Here is a 19,252-nt window from a genome sequence, read left to right on the forward strand (position 1 = left end):
TGTGGTAATGGTGAGAGGAATTGAAGAGAGTCCTCCCCACTCTGAGTGTGAGAAGGATAGAGGTAGGAGTGTTTTATGGCGGTGGGTCCGGGTGCATTGGGTCTTTCTGTTTGGGAGTCTGGGGTGGCGGGAAATCAGGGGCTCTGAAATCAGACCCTCCTGCCTCTGCTCCTCACGAGCTGTAGGACTGTTACGTATTGTCTCTGAACTCTGATTTCCCCATCTGTAAAACTGGAATGATAATGTCAACCTTGGAACATTGCTGTGGAGAGTCAAGGTAGTCTGTACCTGGCACATGGACCTGCTCAATAAGGGGCTGCTTTAATCTTCAAAATCCTACTACTTCAACATGTGACATCAGAAATCCAATTTAATTAAATAACTATTCATTTAAACATTTAGTAATTATCATAAATGGTGTGGGGAATCCAAAGATAGGTAAAATAGGAAACACATCCTTAAATAACTAAAAATCTATAAAAGGGTAAGATAAGTTAAATGCTAGTAACATATGTATACAGTGCTTTACAATTTGTAAAGTGAGTTTATATGCCTTTTGTTTGGCCCTCACAACCACCATGTAAAGCATATATAACTTGGGCTTTGTGACCCTGTGCAAGCCAGGGACCTCTCTGAACCTGACCTTGTCACTTGTCAAATGCAGAGGGGTAGTTACATTACAGAGTAGTTGTGAGAAATCTGTATTGTGCCCCAAGTAAAGCATGGGGTCTAGCATGCAAGAGTCACTTAACTATGTTAGCCCTCTGTCACCTCATTCTCTAGCCCTGGGTCCTGCTTTCTTTCCATGGCCTGGTGCTTCCACATACCTGTAATCTGGAAGTAGTTTGTGACCAGAGACCTGGAATAATCTCAAAGTGCCATGGAAGTTCAAAGGAGGAGAATGAGAGAAAGACGGCGTCTATTTCAGAAACTAAGAAATGATTTATCTTGGGAGAGGTGACATTTGGTATGAGTCTTGAAGAACAGGTAGTGTTTTGACAAATGCCAAAGTCAAGGAACTGAGATGGGATTCCAGTGAGAGGGAACAGTCAGAGCAGAGAGGTGGCTGTAGGCAGCTGTGAGCATGTTGCTAGGGTGTCCGGTAGGGAAGGCCCTGTGTTGTGGAAGGTGTCTCACTGGGGTCTCATGTACAGTAGGGCATCCTAGCTAGTAGTTTAGCACCGTCTTTTAGGAGCTGGGCCAAAGGTGGATGGATTTGGCAAAGGCTACAGAACGCACTGGAATGAAGAGAGATAGGTGGGACCACTTAGAGCCCTTGCACAAGTCTAGGCGAAAAGTAAGAAGGATAGTTGAGATGCAAAGCAAGAGATAGACCAAAGAAATGAATGACCGCTTACTTCATGGCCACTGACTGGGTGACAGTGGTGAGGGAGAACTTGGGGGAGATGGCTGTGAACTGTTCATCTTGCATGACTGTAGGTAGTGGTAGGAAGGGGTGAAGGCGGAGGAGGAGGGGAGAAAGGGATGAAGGAGAAGGAAGGCAGTGAGTTCTCTCTTCAACGTGTATTGCTTAGGATACCTAGCGATTTTAATCAGATAGTTAATACTGTGGGTTTGGGGTTCAGAGTTAGAGCTGGACTTTGGTGAGTCTTCTGCACACAGCTTACCGCTAAAACTACAGGAGTGTTTGAGCCCTTCCATGGGAGAGAATACAGAAGGGTACAAGAGAGAAGAGGCTCAACGAGAGGGCTGGAGACATTCTTACATTTGGAATTGGCAGGAAGGAGAACTAAAGGCAGAGGGAAGGAAGAAGTCAAAGAGGACAGAAGCTGAGCTGGGCGTGTGGCGGGCGTCCAGGGAGACAGCAGAGCGGAGTTTCAGCAAGCTGGCCTGGCGCACGGTTCTAAATGGTTTGTGGGTTTTGAGGATGTTGCAGACTGTCTGAGCATGTTAGAGTTGAAGATGGCATGAAGGAGGCCAGGGAGCCCTTGTAGGAAGTAGCTGAATGAGGGTGAAGATTAGATGGCAGGATGCGATGTGCAGGTGGGAGGACGCGGAGGCAAGAGAAGAATCAATCTTCTAGTTCCTTGGTAGAGGAATAAGGTGGAGATGGGGCAGAAGTTTGAGGGAGGACAAAGAAAAACACTCATAGAATAGGAAAACATAAGTGGTGTTTTTTGTTGTTGTCATTTTTTTTTTTGAGATAGGGTTCACTGGGCCACCCACCTAGGCTGGAGTGCAGTAGTGTCATCTTAGCTCACTGCAACCTCAAACTCCTGGGCTCAATCAATCCTCCTGCCTCAGGCTCCCGAGTAGCTGGGACTACAGGCGCGCACCATCCCTGGATAATTTTTCTATTTTTTGTAGAGACAGGATCGCACTCTTCTTACTCAGGCTGGTCTTGAACTCCTGGCCTGAAGCGAGCCTCCCACCTTGGCCTCCCAGAGTGCTAGGATTATAGGCGTGAGCCACTGCACCTCACCCATAAGTGTGTTTTAAGGCAAAAGGAAGGAGCCAGTGCAGAGGGAGTTATTGGAAGGAAATGTGGGATGGGAATTGATGAATACAGGCTCTCTTCTCGAAAAGGTGCCAATAAGCAGACCTTCATACCTGAGTCTGGGTGTAATTAAACAGTTATTACCCTAGATAGTTGAGCAAAAGCTGCTTGGAATTATAGGTTTAAACAGTGATCTGTTGGCCCATCCTAGGCTGGTTGTGAAAGAGATGGCTCTGTGGTGCCTTTTTTCTCATTACAGATTTTCCCTGTGTGGCTTGCCCTTCCCTTCCACCTGCCCTTCCCCCTTCCCTTCCTTCTGCCCTTCCCCCTGTCCTTCCTTCTTCCCTTCCCCCTTCCTCCCCTTCCTTCTCCTCCCCTCCCTCTTTCCTCTCCATCTCCTGGACTCCACATTTCACTACTTAGAAATGAGCAATTGGTTTTTTTTTTTTTTTTTATCTTGGTTCTATTAACTAATGAATCTGATAAACTAATTGCTGCTCCTGGCAGAAGACTAGACAGCTACTTTTGTTAACAGTTATCTTTCTGGAACCATGGTCTTTTGTTGTCTAATCCATTAGTGGTTTCAATGGTGGAACTTCAAGTCAGGAAGGAGGGGTGGCTGCAGAAAGAAGTGTTGGGAGAGTTTGCTCATCAAATTCCACTTGTGTTGGCACCCAGCCCTTCTAGTATTCAAGTGTTGAAAATTAGGGTGCCCCATCCTGCAAGTAAAATTTAACAGTCTTTTAAAAGATACAAAGCTTATGTATCAGCTGTACTTAAAACTGCTTCTTTTAGATTTTCTGGTAAATAAATAAATAAATAAATATGATTATGTATGTGTTTCATATATAATCATACATATATGATTATATGTATGTTTCATATATATGATTATATGTATGTTTCAAGTACTCCACCTGCCAGTTGGGCAGCCCACCATTTCTACTGTGCAGGGACTGATTCTCCCTGGGTTGGGATACATGAGCCTTATGCAGCCCAAGTCCATCTTGACTGTTGAAAACCCTATTAGAGTTTGCATCAAGCTTTTTTTTTTTTTATTTGCCCAGGCTAATGTGAGTGCTGTGGCATCAGCCTAGCTCACAGCAACCTCAAACTCCTGGGCTCAAGCAATCCTTCTGTCCCAGCATCCCGGATAGCTGGAACTACAGGCACATGCCACCATGCCTGGCTAATTTTTTCTATTTTTAGTTGTTTGGCTAATTTCTTTCTATTTTTAGTAGAGACGGGGTCTTGCTCTTGCTCAGGCTGGTCTCAAACTCCTGAGCTCGAACAATCCACCTGCCTCGGCCTCCCAGAGTGCTATGATTACAGGCGTGAGCCACTTCACCCGGCCTTAATGCACTATTAATTGAATGGGAGTCACACCTTAGGCACCAATTGAACCACAGCTACTTTGAACTTAATGACTGTCACTGGTTTTGGTCAGTGTAATTCTCTTTTGTGGGGTACTTTTTCTGTAATTCATGTGAGATTTTTAATCTGTAATATGCAGAAGCAAGCCATTGCACTCTGGGTTCTACTTCATCATGTTCTCAACCCAAATCTGTGGAATTCTTAGAAAATCTATAGTTGGGAGTTAAACATGTTCTTGGAGGAATAGTTACAAGAGGCAATATGGTGTTATGGATAGAAGACTTGGCTGGGTACCAGAAGTTCTGGATCCTGGCCTCAGCTCAGATCGTTGCCTTCTGCATGGACATGGAAGTTATTCTCCATTCACAGAAAGGGAAGCTAATATTCTTGTCTCACCCCCAAAATCACAAGGAACAAATGGAGCTGAGGGACCTGAATGTGCTATAAAAGTAAAATTACTGTTCAGTACTTGGATAAGTATAATTACGTAAGCTGTTTCTGGAGACTGAAAAAAATTAATAGTATATTAATTCTATTGGCTGTAAATATTTGCAGTGTGTGTTTCTCAGAACCTCGGTATGCACCATACTTTAGCCAAGTGAAGGTGTGGACAAAAGCTTTTATTTTACTTTTTTAGCCGAAGGGAAGAGAACTTTACACATGTCACCCCGTGGTTCCCGTGTTGGCAGGGCCACCGTGAGTCTCAGCGTACCTGGTAGGGGTTTGTTGAGTGGCAGTGTGACCACGTTGCGCTAAGCTGTGCTGTGCCAGGAAGCTCCACGAGAGCCATGTGCCCCGGTAAGAAGGTTCAGCATTTTCCCTGTTGTCTTCCATTTGGCAGAATGAATCCTCCATTCTACCTTCAGGGAAATGGCCTTTTCACCTCTCCAGTGAGCAAGGTTTGATTTTTTTCAGACTTGACTTGGCAGAAGCAAAGATCTGCTGAAATAACCATGGCTGCAATTTCTGTTCCTTTCTCTGCAGTCCGCTTAGGACATTTATCCAGCCCTCCGGGTGTTTTTGCCGTCGCTGCCTGTCCTGCTTAGTAGCCGACTTGTCCCGGGCCCACAGTGCGCATGTGTGGAATGTGTGCCGCACTCTCCAACAGCCCGCCAATGGTCTGAGGGATGGTGAACTGGACCCCTGTTTAAAAAGTTTGAGGACCCCTGGCATAGAACATGGAGCTTCCTCCAGTTTAAACTTTACCTTCTCTCGTGCTGCATGTGGTCAAGGCAGAAGCTACATTCTTATGTGAAAATCACAGAACTCCTGTGCTGCGTGTTATGCATAGCATGTCAGAGCCAGAAAGAGTCAATCTTTCATTTTACAGGGAGGAAGAGGCCCAGAAAATAGAGGTAAAATGGTTAAGGTCACAAAGTATGTGGGGCCAGATGCTGGACTGGAGCCAGTTGCCTGGACCTGTTCTCCTGCCCGATGTGGGTACAGAGGCAGTTTGTGGCACAGAACAGTTAGAGGGAGAAGAACTTGGAGGTGAGGGAGAGACGAGTTCATTGTATTTTGATCTGAAATGAAAATCACATAAAAATAAGAACCTCATTTTTTGGGACACAGGTTCCATTATTCTCTTTAACAGAACTAACACTTCTGTCTTCATTATGCCAGTTAGCCAGGCAATAATTCTGAATTTCTTCATTATCACTCAGGCAGTTTGCCTTCCCACAGTGTTTTTTCATAGCTGTCTGAGATCTTGACAGTGCCTGTGTGTCCACACAGTGGGAATTCTGGCAGAAGGGAAAAATCGTAGCCTGGTTTCCTGCAGGAAGGAGGCTTGCAAGACTCATTCTGGTGTGCTGCCTTTGTTCACTGTCGACACGTGAAGTGGCTGGCATTGCCTTGGCAACTGCATTAGAAGCCAGTCGCTGCTTTGTTGGACGTCTGTTTCTTTGCAGACCCTCCTGGGAGCAGCCTTGGCTTTGGCCGGAACTGGCACCAGCTACCTTCCGTGGGGCACGGAGCCAGTGTGTTGGGGGTGGGGGGCGGAGGGGAGACTCCAGGGCAGGCTCTGGCTTAGCACTTATATCTGGGGCAGGCAGTGGCGTGGAGGCTTCCACTGACCTGAGTAATCAGCCTGGCCCGAGAGTCTCCTCGTGAGGCTGCCATTGCAGATTGGTGGACGTGGCAGCGGTTGTAGCTGTGATGGGAGAGGGCTGGTGCTCACTGCCAGTATGGATGTTGTGCTCCAGGGCACACAGCGTGGTTTTCCTGCATTAGGAATTTGCATGCCAGCTCTAGATAAATGGGAAGGTAGGTGATGGGGTAAGGTGGAGTAAAGGGTTGCAGAAAGACAGGGTGACTACAGGACTGCTGAAATCTTGGAGATGGGGGGTGAGAATGGTGGGAAACAAGTGAAGTTTTTCACACTCTGGAGAGATTATTTCCCACATCCCACTGCATTTTATGGTGTCCTGGCACCCCTCTGACCTTGCTGGAGCCCATCTGACAGGCATCAGTTGTCTTCATCATCATCATCATCACCATCATCTATTGAGCACCTGCCCTGTACCCTTATGCACAAGGCACTCTGATAAGCCAGGGCCTTCAGGAGCCTTTGCTGCTTCTAGAATTGTGTAAATTAGGAATTGATAACCCTGGGGGCAGGTGTGGCCCTGTGGGACCATGGCTTGTGAAGTGACTAGCAAGCACCCTTTTATGAAGGGAAATGTACCCCCCTTTCCAGGGTAGTGTCCTAAGGCCATAGAGTGTTGAATTTTAACAACGATTTCAATTTCCACTCCCCCCTTGTCTGGGCATCAACCAAATGTGTTGGCTTCGTACTTGACAGTGATTCTCCAAGTCTGGAATCCCTTAGGACTTCCTGTATGAAGGGTCTTTGGGAGCGGAATGAAATGCCTGGGATTTCGCCTTACTTGGGGGTTTCTGAGAAGCAGACAATGGGTCAAGGATGGAAGTGCAAGTTTCTTTAGAAGGTAACCCCAGGAAATACTGATAAAGAGTGGAGAGGTGAGGCAGGGAAGTGAAGGAAACCAATATAGAGTATGTCTTCACCCAAGTTGCCACCATGGGCAGCCAGAGCTTCATCCCACTGGGGAACTCTGGGTGCCAGTTTGGAATATGTGCCTCAGAGTCACCCGTCCGCTTCCACCGCTGGGCAAGGAAGCTGAAGTATTGACCCCGCCCTCCCCACCCACTCCTGTCAGCATTGGTTGAGAACGCTGGGGTTGGTGCCTGGAGGGTCCTCTGGCCTGTTGCAGGTGACCAAAAGGGCTCCAGCAGCCACAAAAGCCCTCAGGCAAAGAGACGCAGGAGCTGGCTGTAGGAGGTTGGGCCAGCCTGCCCGGAAATGGTCACATAGATGGTGAGGACTGAGAGGATGCGGTCAGGCCCCGACAGCACCTGCCGCAGGTTTGCAGTTGCTATCTCACAGACGTCTCCAGGGGCTCCGAAGCTGTGACAGCAAAGCCTGTGTGTCCGCTAGTGCCTGTGCCAGACACAGTCCTTCCCCTTTCCTGAAGGGCTTTATGACTGCACCTTGAAATTTTATTTGTTTTAAAAGAATGCAGAGGATGGCTTTGAAACAGCATATTTTGGTGGGACCCTCAGGTTAAATGGCCCCCGACACTCTGGGGAGCTGGGGGGGGTGGGCTGGAGGAGACTGAGGTGTGACCTGGCACTTGGGCATTGTAGGGAGAGCAGGATGCCAAGTTCCTGGGCTGGTAATTTGTGAGTGATTGTCACATTTTAGTTGCACTTCCTTTAAGGGGACCCCTGCTTGGTAAGTTCGATGTAATGCAAGTACCTGGTAAAAGTTGGTCACCAAATGCTTTTTTTTATAGAATGAGACTGACCATATCTTGAGTATCTTCTAGAACACCAGACATGCAATAGATCCTTTACCTACATGATCAGATCTAATCCTCACTGGATGCCTGAGTTGTGGGTATTATTGGCTCACTTTACAGGTGAGGAAACTGAGCCTGAGAGCAATAGGCCTCCCTCCGCAGCTTCTGCAAGGTGCTTCTTTCATCTGGGCCACTTTGTAAATGTGGAGATAACAGCACAGCAGCAAATTGCAATGCCTGGAATATCTCTGTATCCATACTATATAGCGAAATAAATTTTATGATATGTTAAGTGCCAATTTAAAAACTTCTCCCAAGATACAAATCAACACCACAATGAGATATCCTTTCACACCTATTAGGATGGCTGTCACAAAGGAGACAGATAATAAAAAGTGTTGACAAGGATGTGGAGGATTTGGAACCCTTACACACTGCTGGTGGGAACATAAAATTGTGCAGCCGTTTTGGAAAATAATTTGGCAATTCCTCAAAAAGTTAAATATAGAGTTATTATATGATCCAGCAATTCCATTCCTATGTATATACCCAGGAGAAATGAAAACATATGTCCATATAAAAACTTGTATGTGAATGCTCATAGCAGCATTTATAGTAGACAAAAAGTTGAAAGAACCCAAATGTCCTATCAGCTGATGAATGGATACATAAAACAGACTATATAAATACAATGGAATATTATTCAGTGAATGAAGTACTAATTCATGCTACCACATGGATGAACCTTGAAAACATTATGCTAAGTGAAAGAAGTCAATCACAAAAAAGCCATATATGATTCCATTTATATGAAATGTCCAGAACAGGCACATTCATAAGGACAGAAAGTAGATGAGTGTTTGCCTTGAGCATGGGAGACAGAAGGGATGGGAGTGACTGCTAATGGGTACAGAGTTTCTTTTTGGGGTGATGAAAATGTTCTGGAATTAGACAATGTGATGGTTGCTTGACCTTGTGAATATACTGAAAATCACTGAATTGTACACTTTTAGTAAAGGACTAAATTCTATGGTATGTCAATTATATTTCAACAAACAAAACCAAACCTCTTCTGGCAGGATATTTGTGTTGATAAGAAATGAGTATCAAGGACTTCAGGTTTTTAGTTAATGTTTCGGAAACATTCTTTCAGGTTGTTATAAAAGCCCTTCACAGTTTGTGAGTTTAATCTGATTTCATTTTTTCTTGTGCAAACTAATATAATGGTTTATGGATATCCTAACCTTGGACATCTTTGGAGTCCTTCAAGTCAAAACAAACCATAGAACTTTTAGGGAGGAAGGGAAGTATGTCTGTCTTTTTTTTTCTCTCTCAGTCAGATAAAAGAGATTTGGATGGTGAACACTTAGCTCCCAAACTGAAACAAACCTGCAATGCAGGCAGGTCTGTTTTGTTCTGGAGGGCAGTACCAGGCCTAATACTTCAGGGAGGCAGCTTTGAAATCAATATAAGAACACAATTGTCCTACAATCAGAGCTAGTTGAGTTGCAAGCAAGTGTGTGGTCCCCTCTCAAGGCTCATGGAGATCGGTGTTGTGCATTGGGAGGAGGCTGGACTGGCCAACCCTGAAGTTCACATTCACTCTAAGAGGCTGTGGTTCTGATTCTCCTGTGGTACAACTATGGCTCCATGGCAATGACTCTCGGTTCATTAGACTAATTAATTATATATTTGAAAATAATTTTGAATTGATTGGGAGGAAAGTGAGAACAAAAAGGACCAGAGGCTCATGCTTATTCTTTTCTTGAGGTTTAGAGAGAGCAGGTGATTTTAAAGCAGACTTATAGAGCACCAGATGGGAGCCAGGGAGTCTGGATGCTAGGCACATATCTGCAGCCTGCCTCATTGGTGGCACACCAGCCACCCTCTCCTGAGCTCACCTTATTTGTAAAACATGAGGTTGGGTTGGGTTGACCTTGAAGGACCTTTTGCCTGTGAAAAATTCTAGAATTTTTCTTAATAACTTCAACTTTTCATAGTCAACCTTACATCTGTCTTTCCTTAGCCTCTGACCTGCCTCTGCCTGTTTTTAATTTCTTCTGTTGAAAAGAATGCTTGCCATATGCAGACCTCACCAATTTTCTTGCCCATCTTGCCCTTTGCCAAGATCTTCAGCCCTTCTCTCCTCAGTGGTTTCACATCAGTCCCACCTTCGTGGTTGACTGCTGTAGGATACGGTAGGGGTCTCTGTCTTTCATTGCCTCATCGATCACTTTGCTTCGGTTGTTCATGTTAGCCTTAACGTATGCTGTTTTAGTTGTCTCCTGTCTTTCCAATAAATCAAAAGCTTCTTAGGAAAACAGCAATGTGTAAAGGAAGAACACTTGAAATCAGAGCCTTAAAATTATTTCCCCAAGGACATAGAGCTGATAATGTGACTTGGTCTTAGTTTTCTAGTTTGTGAAATGGGGATAATAATACCTAGTTCACAGAGTTACTGTGTGAATTAAATGAGACAGAGTATACAAGGGTTTGGGTCATAGTGGTTGGTGACAGTGCTGGTGACAATGGTGAGAAGGTGGTCAACACAGGCTGAAAGAACTCGTTGTCTCTGGTGCTTTCAGGAAGGAAGTCACATAGACACCTGGGACAGAGAGTTAATGACTGTTTTCAATAATCAGTTCTTTGGAATACAGTACTCCTCAGTGTCTAAAGTAATTCTACAGAGTGAGTTTAAATCTCTCTGTGGAAATTTTAGTCTTTTTTGGTTTTTGTTTTTTTTTTTTTTTGCTTCTTTCTTAGTAAAGATAAAAGAGAGATCATTCAAATCATTGGCAACCTTTGGTCACAACTCTTGGTCAATCTTCTTTTTCTTTTTTTCTTTTTTTTGAGTCAGAGTCTCACTCTGTTGCCCAGGTTAGAGTGCCGTGGCATCAGCCTAGCTCACAGCAACCTCAAACTCCTGGTCTCAAGCAATCCTTTTGCCTCAGCCTCCTGAGTAGCTGGGACTACAGGCATGCACCATCATGCCTGGCTAATTTTTTTCTATATATTTTTAGTTGGCCAATTAATTTCTTTCTATTTATAGTACAGACGAGGTCTCCTTCTTGCTCAGGCTGGTTTCGAACTGTTGACCTTGAGCGATCCGCCCACCTCGGCCTCCCAGAGTCTTGGTCAATCTTAGAGATTGCTGCTGGGTTCTTTATGTTCTCTTCTTGGGGATAATTAATTTCACTTTTCTCAACGTCTCTCCTGGTGCCCATCTTCTAAACATTTACAGGAGTCTTTTGCTTTCCTTTGTCTCCCAGAGTAATATTCTCTTCAGGCTGGGGAACAGTTGTTGGGTAATGGGTCACATGTATTAATAGGCAGGCCATATGGTTCACAGACACTTTGCTCACAACAACTTGAGTTCTGGTGGTATGATTTAAAAAAAAATTTTAAGTATAAAAGTGTAAGAACCATCTGTTCTTATTTTTTGTATGTGATCCTGGTAAGTTATTAATTTTAGTTACATTGCTCCTTTGCAATTAGTGCTGCTATACGTGGAGGCTACATGGCAAAGCTGGAATACCTTATTTTCAGTAACAATGTGTGTGGAGTGTGTGTGTCTCATCCCAATCCCATTTATAAATTGAAGTAGGTTTGCCTACATGCAGTTTGGTCCTGGGATTTATATGGCTTATTCTTCAGCTGGTTAAATGCTTTAATTGTAGTGGTCCATTTGATTGGTTGAGACTAGGTCACATACTAATTACCATGGAGCAGACCAAATAGGGTATTGTGATAGAGTGATGCCAGGGTGGGCGTAGGGCTGCTTTAGTTAGGATCTTGAAAGCCTTCCAAGGAGGATAAATTTGAGTTAAGTTCTAAAGGGCAATGAGGCGACAGCCAAATGAAGATCTGTGGTGAGCCAAATGGAGATTTGCAGTGAGAGAATTCTAAGGGGAAGCAAAGGTTAGGAGCAAAGACTCTGAACAGGAAAATAAGCATGGTGCAGAAAGAAGTCCACAGGGCCACACTGTAGTGACAGGGAGGGTAATGCAGGCAGCTGAGGGCAAAGAGGGTCTAGTCTAAGAATAATAGGAGCCATTGGAGGGTTTTAGTAGAGGAGATGGGAGCATCTGATTTGTGGTTTTAGGAAGCTACTCTGGCTGCTAATTGGAAATTATATTGTTAGGAGCAAGAATGGGGCCAGGGAGACCAGTTCGGAGGCTACAGCTGTGTAGAAGAGATTGATGGAGAAATGATGGACTAAGTTTGTGTGGTATGGATACAACCATAGAAGTGAGAGTTTAGGACATATTTTGGATATGGGATCTGTGGAACATACTGAAGGATTCTTAGGTTTTCCGTCTGAGTAACTAGGTGATTGGTGATACATTTCTTGCTCAGATGCAGAGGGCTTGATGGTTGGTTTTTGGTCAGTTAAGTTTGAGGTGGCTCATGGACACCCAAGTGGAAATGTCTAGTAGGCAAATGAATGCGGAGGTCAGATGAGAGATGAAGGCTGAAATATTCATTTAAATTATGTGAAGGTGAAGAATATAGACAGAAGGCTGAGGTCTGGGTCCTGAATATACCCTCATTTAGAAGTTTGAAAGAGACTCCAGCAAAGGATGTTGACAGAGGTAGCCAGAAAGGTTGGAGAGAACCATGTGCCGAATAGACACCTGTATTGGAAAAGTACCTCCCAAAGGAGTGACTGGTGACCTCATCATTCAGTTCCCAGTGTTAGTACTCAGCAGTCATATTCAAATGTGGTTCAAAGAGGTTATTCTGTAGCTGTTAGCTCAGTAACGACTAGACTTGATCAAGCTGGGCGCAACGCCTGCCTAAGCAAACTTTCAGCCATGGTGGGATCAGAAATGGAGAATCTTGTCTCTTTTGGGGCCATGGGGGAAGGGTCTATGTTCAAGTCTCAATGAGGATTTGTGAGATTTTTGTACCATTACTAAAGCAGCAAAAAGTAATTCATTCATTTTTTTTTTTTAATGGCAACTGTATATAGAGCTGGCATGGCTATGCCACAAGTCAGTTTTTTGAAAATATTTAGTTACTAAATTCTAATCAATTTCTTTCATGGCTTTAAGGTTCACCAAAATGAAAGCCTATACCTAACTTGGCACAAGAAAGGACACATAAAAATGTTTACATTTTAAACCACTTTATATGTTAATCCTGACAAGATAGGTCTCATAACAAATCACTTTGGGCACTTTATCTTTTCTTAGTATCAACCCAGTGGCAATGATTTGAAGGGAGCTTCTGTTTGGGAGTTAACTTTAGGTTATGGGGAATTACTGTATTATCTTTTGTCACTTGGTAAATTATATTATTTAAATGAGGAGTAGAGATTTCTTATTCTCTACCTCTCTTAAAGTGAAAGTATAAAGTATTCCAATAAACATTTTAAATTGAAGGGCAAAACTGGGAAGTTCTACTTTTTTACCATGCATTATAATTTAATAGGTCATTTTGCCTATTGTATTAAGTGTGTTTTCTCTAAAACCCAAAGCAGGATCAAGTTATAAACAAGGTGACTGACTTTGATGATTTTCATTAAGTTTGGAGAAATAGTAGATTTTTTTTTTTTTTTTTTTGAGACTGAGTGTCACTTTTTGCCTGAGCTAGAGTGCTGTGGCATCAGCCTAGCTAACAGCAGGCTCAAACTCCTGGGCTCAAGCAATCCTTCTGTGTCAGCCTCCCTAGTAGCTGGGACTACAGGCATGCACCACCATGCCCGGCTAATTTTTTCTATATATATTTTTGTTGGCCAATTAATTTCTTTCTATCTTTAGTAGAGATAGGGGTCTCACTCTTGCTCAGGCTGGTCTCGAACTCCTGACCTTGAGCAATCCTCCCGCCTCAGCCTCCCAGAGTGCTAGGATTACAGGCATGAGCCACCACGTCCGGCCTTAGATTTGTTTTAAATTAAGCAAAGCTGCATTTTCTTTCCAGGAGGTTCAGTGGATGACAAATACTTAGGCAAACTCCGTCAGTGTTTATTGTTGCCTTTTACCTTACTGACATGTAGTTGAATTTTACAAATAGGTAAAGCTGATAAGAATGTTAGTGGGCTGATAGTTGCCAGCAGATTTTGGTGAGGTAATCTCTTGGTTATTCAACCAAATACTTGGTTCACTAACTGAAGGAGACTTACTGGGAATAAATTATCAGAAAATGATACTAACTTAAAAATGATACTAAAAATTAAAATGATACTAAAATTATGATTTTAGCAAAATGACTCTGGTTTTGCTGCTTTGCATAAAACCAAACTTTTATGGTACCTGAAGATTCTCCATTTTTCTAAGACCAAACTGGAAGTAGCTCATTTATCTGGTTAGCTCAATCCCATTTTCAAAGACTAAAAGCTCAGGACATAGGATTTTACCTCCATCCAGCTCTACCCAAGCAATAAATGCATAAAACGTTAAGCCACGCAGACAGCTGTGCATTCACTTTGTGTGAAGGTTATAGGATGTAACAAGCCTTGCCCTTGGATCCCTCATGAGCAGTTATCTTCTTGAGTCACACTGTCCTTGGGTGGTTCCTTGTGTCCAGAGCCACTCGTAGGAGGTGCAGGGTAGGGGTGAAGGAAGCTCTTGGCTCTTTTTTCTCCCTTGTTTTCTCCTGCCCTCCCCTTTGCCATGTGGGAAACATGAAGGTGAAGGGCTTCCTGGGTGGGTCCGGCTGTGTGGGACAGGGCGCTCAGCACTGTGTGTGGTACATAAATGCTCAGTGACTCCTTAGTGAGCATTTAGTGATTGGGCATCAGAGCTCATACAGCCTCTTGATTTACTGTACGGAAGGGTTCCCTTTGTCTCAGAAGCCCCAGCCCAGTTAAGGCACCACTTATTTATGGAAAAGAAAACACAGGCATTCTTTGAGACACAAAGCAATAATATCTTTCTAATAAGAGCAGCTTCTTAAATCTGTTTGTGCCGTCTTTCCATTGAACAAAATCCAAGCACATCACCTTGGCTAACAGTGCCTGCATGAATTGGCTCCTGATTTCCTTACCAGCCTCATCCTGTACCATCCTCCAGTTCCTGGGACGGACCAGGCCCTTTGCTGTCTGCTCAGCCCTCTGTTTGGAAGGTGCTTTTATGCTGCTCTTCACGAGCCTCCAACTTTCTGATCCTTTAAAGATCCATTTAACTAGTACTTCTTTAGCAAGGGCTTCTTTGTCCTCTCTATCATTCCCCCTCATTTTCATTATTTTTATACCTAAACATTTTGCATTTTCCTGTGTGTTTGCTTTCTTGCTTATGAGCTATCTGCTCCACTTAATGGAACAATTCACAAGGGCAATACTGTGTTTTCTGATTTGTCAGCATCTAGTCCAGTGCCTGGCTCAATATAAGCTCTCAATTAAATATTTATTCAAATGAATGGATAAGCCTACCTTTCATCAGAGAAGTGTTTCAAATTTTAAAAAATTTGAATTTCTGCTCTCAGATTCTCAAGTTTACACTAAAAATCCCCTAGTCTTGGTAAAGAACTGTCTTAAAGAATAGGGTTGGTGATTTGGCTCCTATGGTCTAACTACTAATATTAGCTCATTTTATTCCTAAACTTCTAATGTGTTTTCTCCACCCTTTTCTTTCTTTTGTCTTTCTTTTTTAGCAAGGGAAGCCATATGTCTTTGACAGAGTGCTACCTCCCAACACAACCCAAGAGCAGGTTTACAATGCGTGTGCGAAGCAAATTGTCAAAGGTAAGTGCTATTTCTTTATTTCCTCCTGGGCCTTTCAGAGTAATTGAAAACATTAAGTGTTATTTGCAGCGTAGGAATCAATGTACCTTGACTCTAAGAGGCTGCTAATTGGAAACACTGAATTATAGCCTTAGCCCTGACCCTGATTTGCTGTGATGTCAGGGAAATTATTAATCTCTCCATACCTCCTTTCCAAGGATGTTTCTTTATTTCTTTTGTGCCACCTTTTCATTCTGTCACCCAAAAGCTGAAAAGCAAGCTAAGCTGTGGTCACACTATTTCTGTAATGATTTTTAAAATACTGTTGCAGGTGGTATAGAACCTCCTTTTTCCTTTGAAGGAGAGAATATATATTCTTGATGCTCCAATTGTATATCTTTGGTTGATTTATTTTGTGCATCTGTGTTCTTTTTACTAATATATATCAGAAAGAAGCTTTAAATGTGGAAAATTCTTGCCATCAAGGAATTTTCTATAGCATCATAAAATCATGGTACCTTGTTGGTTATTGAGCTGTTCTTGCTACTCAGCATTCCTTAACTATACTTTAACCTAACTCACTTTTGGCCATCCCACCCAGATCTTGACATTTGTTCCTCTAAACAGGTAGCCTCAAGCCTGCTTTTTTATGTCTGAGAGATCAGTCCTTTTCTCTGGGACTGGCATTGGCCCTGGAGGATTTGTGTCAAAATAACAGCAGGGAGATGAAGCAATTTACACATTGCTCTACTTTGCCCTTTCAAATCAGGGGCAGGTTGGAGCTTGCATTGGCAGAGCCTGCCATCTGGACAAGGCTAGGGGGCATCTCCTGCTACTTTGCTTTTCATCATCAAATCCTTGCTTTCAAATTTGAATGCTATGGCAACTGTGCTTTCAGATGTCTTGGTGCTGCCACCTGTATAGGGAGCTCTGGGTTTAAAAAGCAAGAAGTAAAAACAAAACCAAAAAACACCTTGTCATTTTAGATCTGCTTGTTTTTAGAAGCTGAGCTGACTAACCTAACTACTTGAAATGCATAAAAATCAGCTCTGGGTACATCTGTTCGATTAATTCTGACCCCGGACACCTGCGTGGGAGACTTGTGTCAGTATGTAATGTTCCTTGCTGAGGTGTATGGTTATTCACATTCTTGCTGCAGACATCAATTAATTTTGAAGGTCTTCACAGTGAGATTATTATAGAAAACTGAAGAGGAAAAAACAATGCCTGAATTTGAGCTTCTTTTGAATTAGTAGTATAGGCCTATATCTGGTGGTAATTTTTGTCTTCTCTCTACTTTTACTCTTTTGCTTCTCTTTCTACCTAAACATGTTTTCTCTCTGTTTTTGCAGTATATCTTTCTTGGTTTGCTCCTATTCAGCCTTGCTTCCCTTCTATTATTGGACTCATTCATATTTTTATTAAAGTAAGATTAATCACATATGTGCCAGAATTTCCTTCTTTTTTTCTTCCTCTTCATTCTCAGAAGCAAATAGTGTTTACCACATGTTGTGCTAACCATGAGGGCCATTTTAATACATCCTGACCTCCCTAAGCTGGCATAATTAGAAATGGATGCAGTGCATTTAAAAAACAAATCCTGTGATTAACAAACTATAGTAATAATCTTTGAGTCTTTATTCATTAGAGCAGTTTGGGTCCTTTTTAACATTTGGATTTTTCTACTGTATGAAATGTTAGAAATGAGCAGTCCCTGGGCGCAGGTCTTGCAAAAATATGACCTAACTCTGGATAAATTGAGACTCAATATGTGGTGAGCCACAAAGAATACTATTTAGAGTAAAATCAGGCTCTCACATGATATGATAAACAGACATTTCTAGGACACCATAAATATAGTACGAACAGACTCTTTTGGTAGCAATAGGAGTATCTTATTCTCTTTTGAATAGAAATTATTAGGGAGTGATGAAGGCCTAATAGAACTTTTAAAAATATCCACCAAGGCTAGTGTGAGGAGAAATGGCCGTGTATTTCTGCATTGGCAAGGTCAAACAGAGAGGGATAAGAAAACTCCTTGGAACAGATTACTGAGTACAGCTGAGGGATCTTGCCATGAGGAGCCCTGTTTAAATCGGGATTAAAAGGTGGTGTGGTGGAGGCCTTTTTTCCCCAAGAGGCCAATAATTAAATCGGATGACTTCTGAAGGTCTAGTGACTCATGATAATGTGGGGGACTGGTGAGTTTTCCTTTTAAGTCTATCGAAACCGTTAATGATTTGGGGCATCTGGAAGACTCCATTTAACGACATGGCTTTATTGTCTATTTTTTCATCCCCTACAACTTCACTGGGCTTGAAAAAAATATTTCAAATGTTTGTTTGTAGAGTCCTGGCATCTTTCATGGTTCCATCTTTGTCTAGGATGTGTTTTTCAAAATGTCTGAATTCTCCTCTGTTTCTTCTAAAGAGGTTGCAGGCTTTGTGACTACCAGCACAGTGACTAGCTAGTTTCCTTTGGCTGCCTAGGAATTAGCCACCGTGGTTACTGGATGCTGCTGTTGAAATACCGGTAACTATGTCCTAGCACACAGAAGGCACGAGGCATTTGCTTTCCAGATTAACTAGATGTGGACTATCCAGATGCTAGAGGGGGTTTCTTGTTTTCCAGTTCTGCTTTCTTTAAATGTCATTCATTTATTTCTTGTAATCATTCATTTATGAAAGTAGTTATTAAGTACTGACCATGTGGTAAGCACTGCTGGGGACTGGAGTCACCAAGGTATATAAGACTGTCTGCAAGGAGCTTTGAGTATGGGTGAAGAGACAGATGCATACATAATTAGCATACACATAGGCATTATGTGCTTTAAATGAGTATGTGCAAAATGCAATGGGAGCACAGAAGAATATACTTTATATAGATTTTGGTGGGTAGGGAGAGGGAGTAGAAAATTAAGGAAGGCTTCTGGGAAAGGGTGGGTCCTGAGGACTATATAATATAGCAGGGCTAAGCAGAAGGACCAACAAAAGTAAAAGCATAGAGATACAAATTATGCTTGGGCAACCTGGAGTGCCACAGGGTGCAGAGTGGCCTCCCGGGAGATGAGGCTGCAGAAGTTAGGCTGGAGCAGCTTCATGGGAATTGATACACTTTATCCTGTAGGCAGTGTGGACCCAAAGGAGTTTTAAGTTTAGGATGATATTAACAGATCTATTTCATTATTACATATGACTCTTAAGAAAAATGTTTTTTAGCTGCCATTTATCAGGCACTTTCTATACATTTTACATGTGTTGCTGCATTTTAAATCATAAAACTTTATGAAGGGTGAGCATTATTATTCTCATTGTACAAAAGAGGAATTTGAGGCTCAGAGAAGCAAAATAACTTGGCCAGGTCCGTTAGGGGGCAGTGTGGGGACTTGAGCCTGGGTTTGTGGAACTAACTTTCTTCTGCACTACCCTGCCCCAGTTTTCTGGTGAGCTAACAATGAGCATTTGATAACAATTATTACTACTATTATTACTATTACTACTATTAATTACTATTATTATTATTATTATCTTTGAGATGGGGTTCTCAATATGTTGCTCAGGCTGGCTTGAACTCCTGGGTCCGCGATCCTCCCGCCTCAGCCTCCGGAGTAGCTGGGACTACAGGCTCATGCCACTGTGCCCGCCTTGATGACAAGTATTTTACGAGTTGTTTCTTTTCTATCAGGCCATATGGACTATTAACTAAGCATTGCAAAGACGGGGATGGGAATGCGTGGGAGGAAGGAGAGCAGAGACAGCAGCGACTGTGGTTCCCGCGCCTTGTGGTGGCCCAGGAGGCCTGCCAGTGATGGGAGCGCGCCTGGCCGGGGCATGGTGACTGCCCTTCAGGCCTGCCGGGCCAGCATGTGGCTGGCCGCCGGTGTGCAGCGGACCGCCCCGACATCCTCCCGGGCGGCCTACTGGAGTTCGCTGGGCC

At 43.1% G+C, this 19,252-nt stretch overlaps 1 protein-coding gene across 1 annotated transcript in view; it reads left to right on the forward strand.

Annotated features, from left to right (window-relative positions):
• KIF5C (kinesin family member 5C) overlaps positions 1–19,252 on the forward strand; it is a 146,049-nt gene that overhangs the window by 31,855 nt on the left and 94,942 nt on the right. The window contains exon 2 of the mRNA XM_012740087.3: positions 15,247–15,337. Coding sequence (XP_012595541.1) covers positions 15,247–15,337 — 91 coding nt within the window. The remainder of the gene's footprint in view (positions 1–15,246; positions 15,338–19,252) is intronic.

The sequence above is a fragment of the Microcebus murinus genome, chromosome 8, assembly GCF_040939455.1.
Source record: "Microcebus murinus isolate Inina chromosome 8, M.murinus_Inina_mat1.0, whole genome shotgun sequence".
Lineage (NCBI taxonomy): Eukaryota > Metazoa > Chordata > Mammalia > Primates > Cheirogaleidae > Microcebus > Microcebus murinus.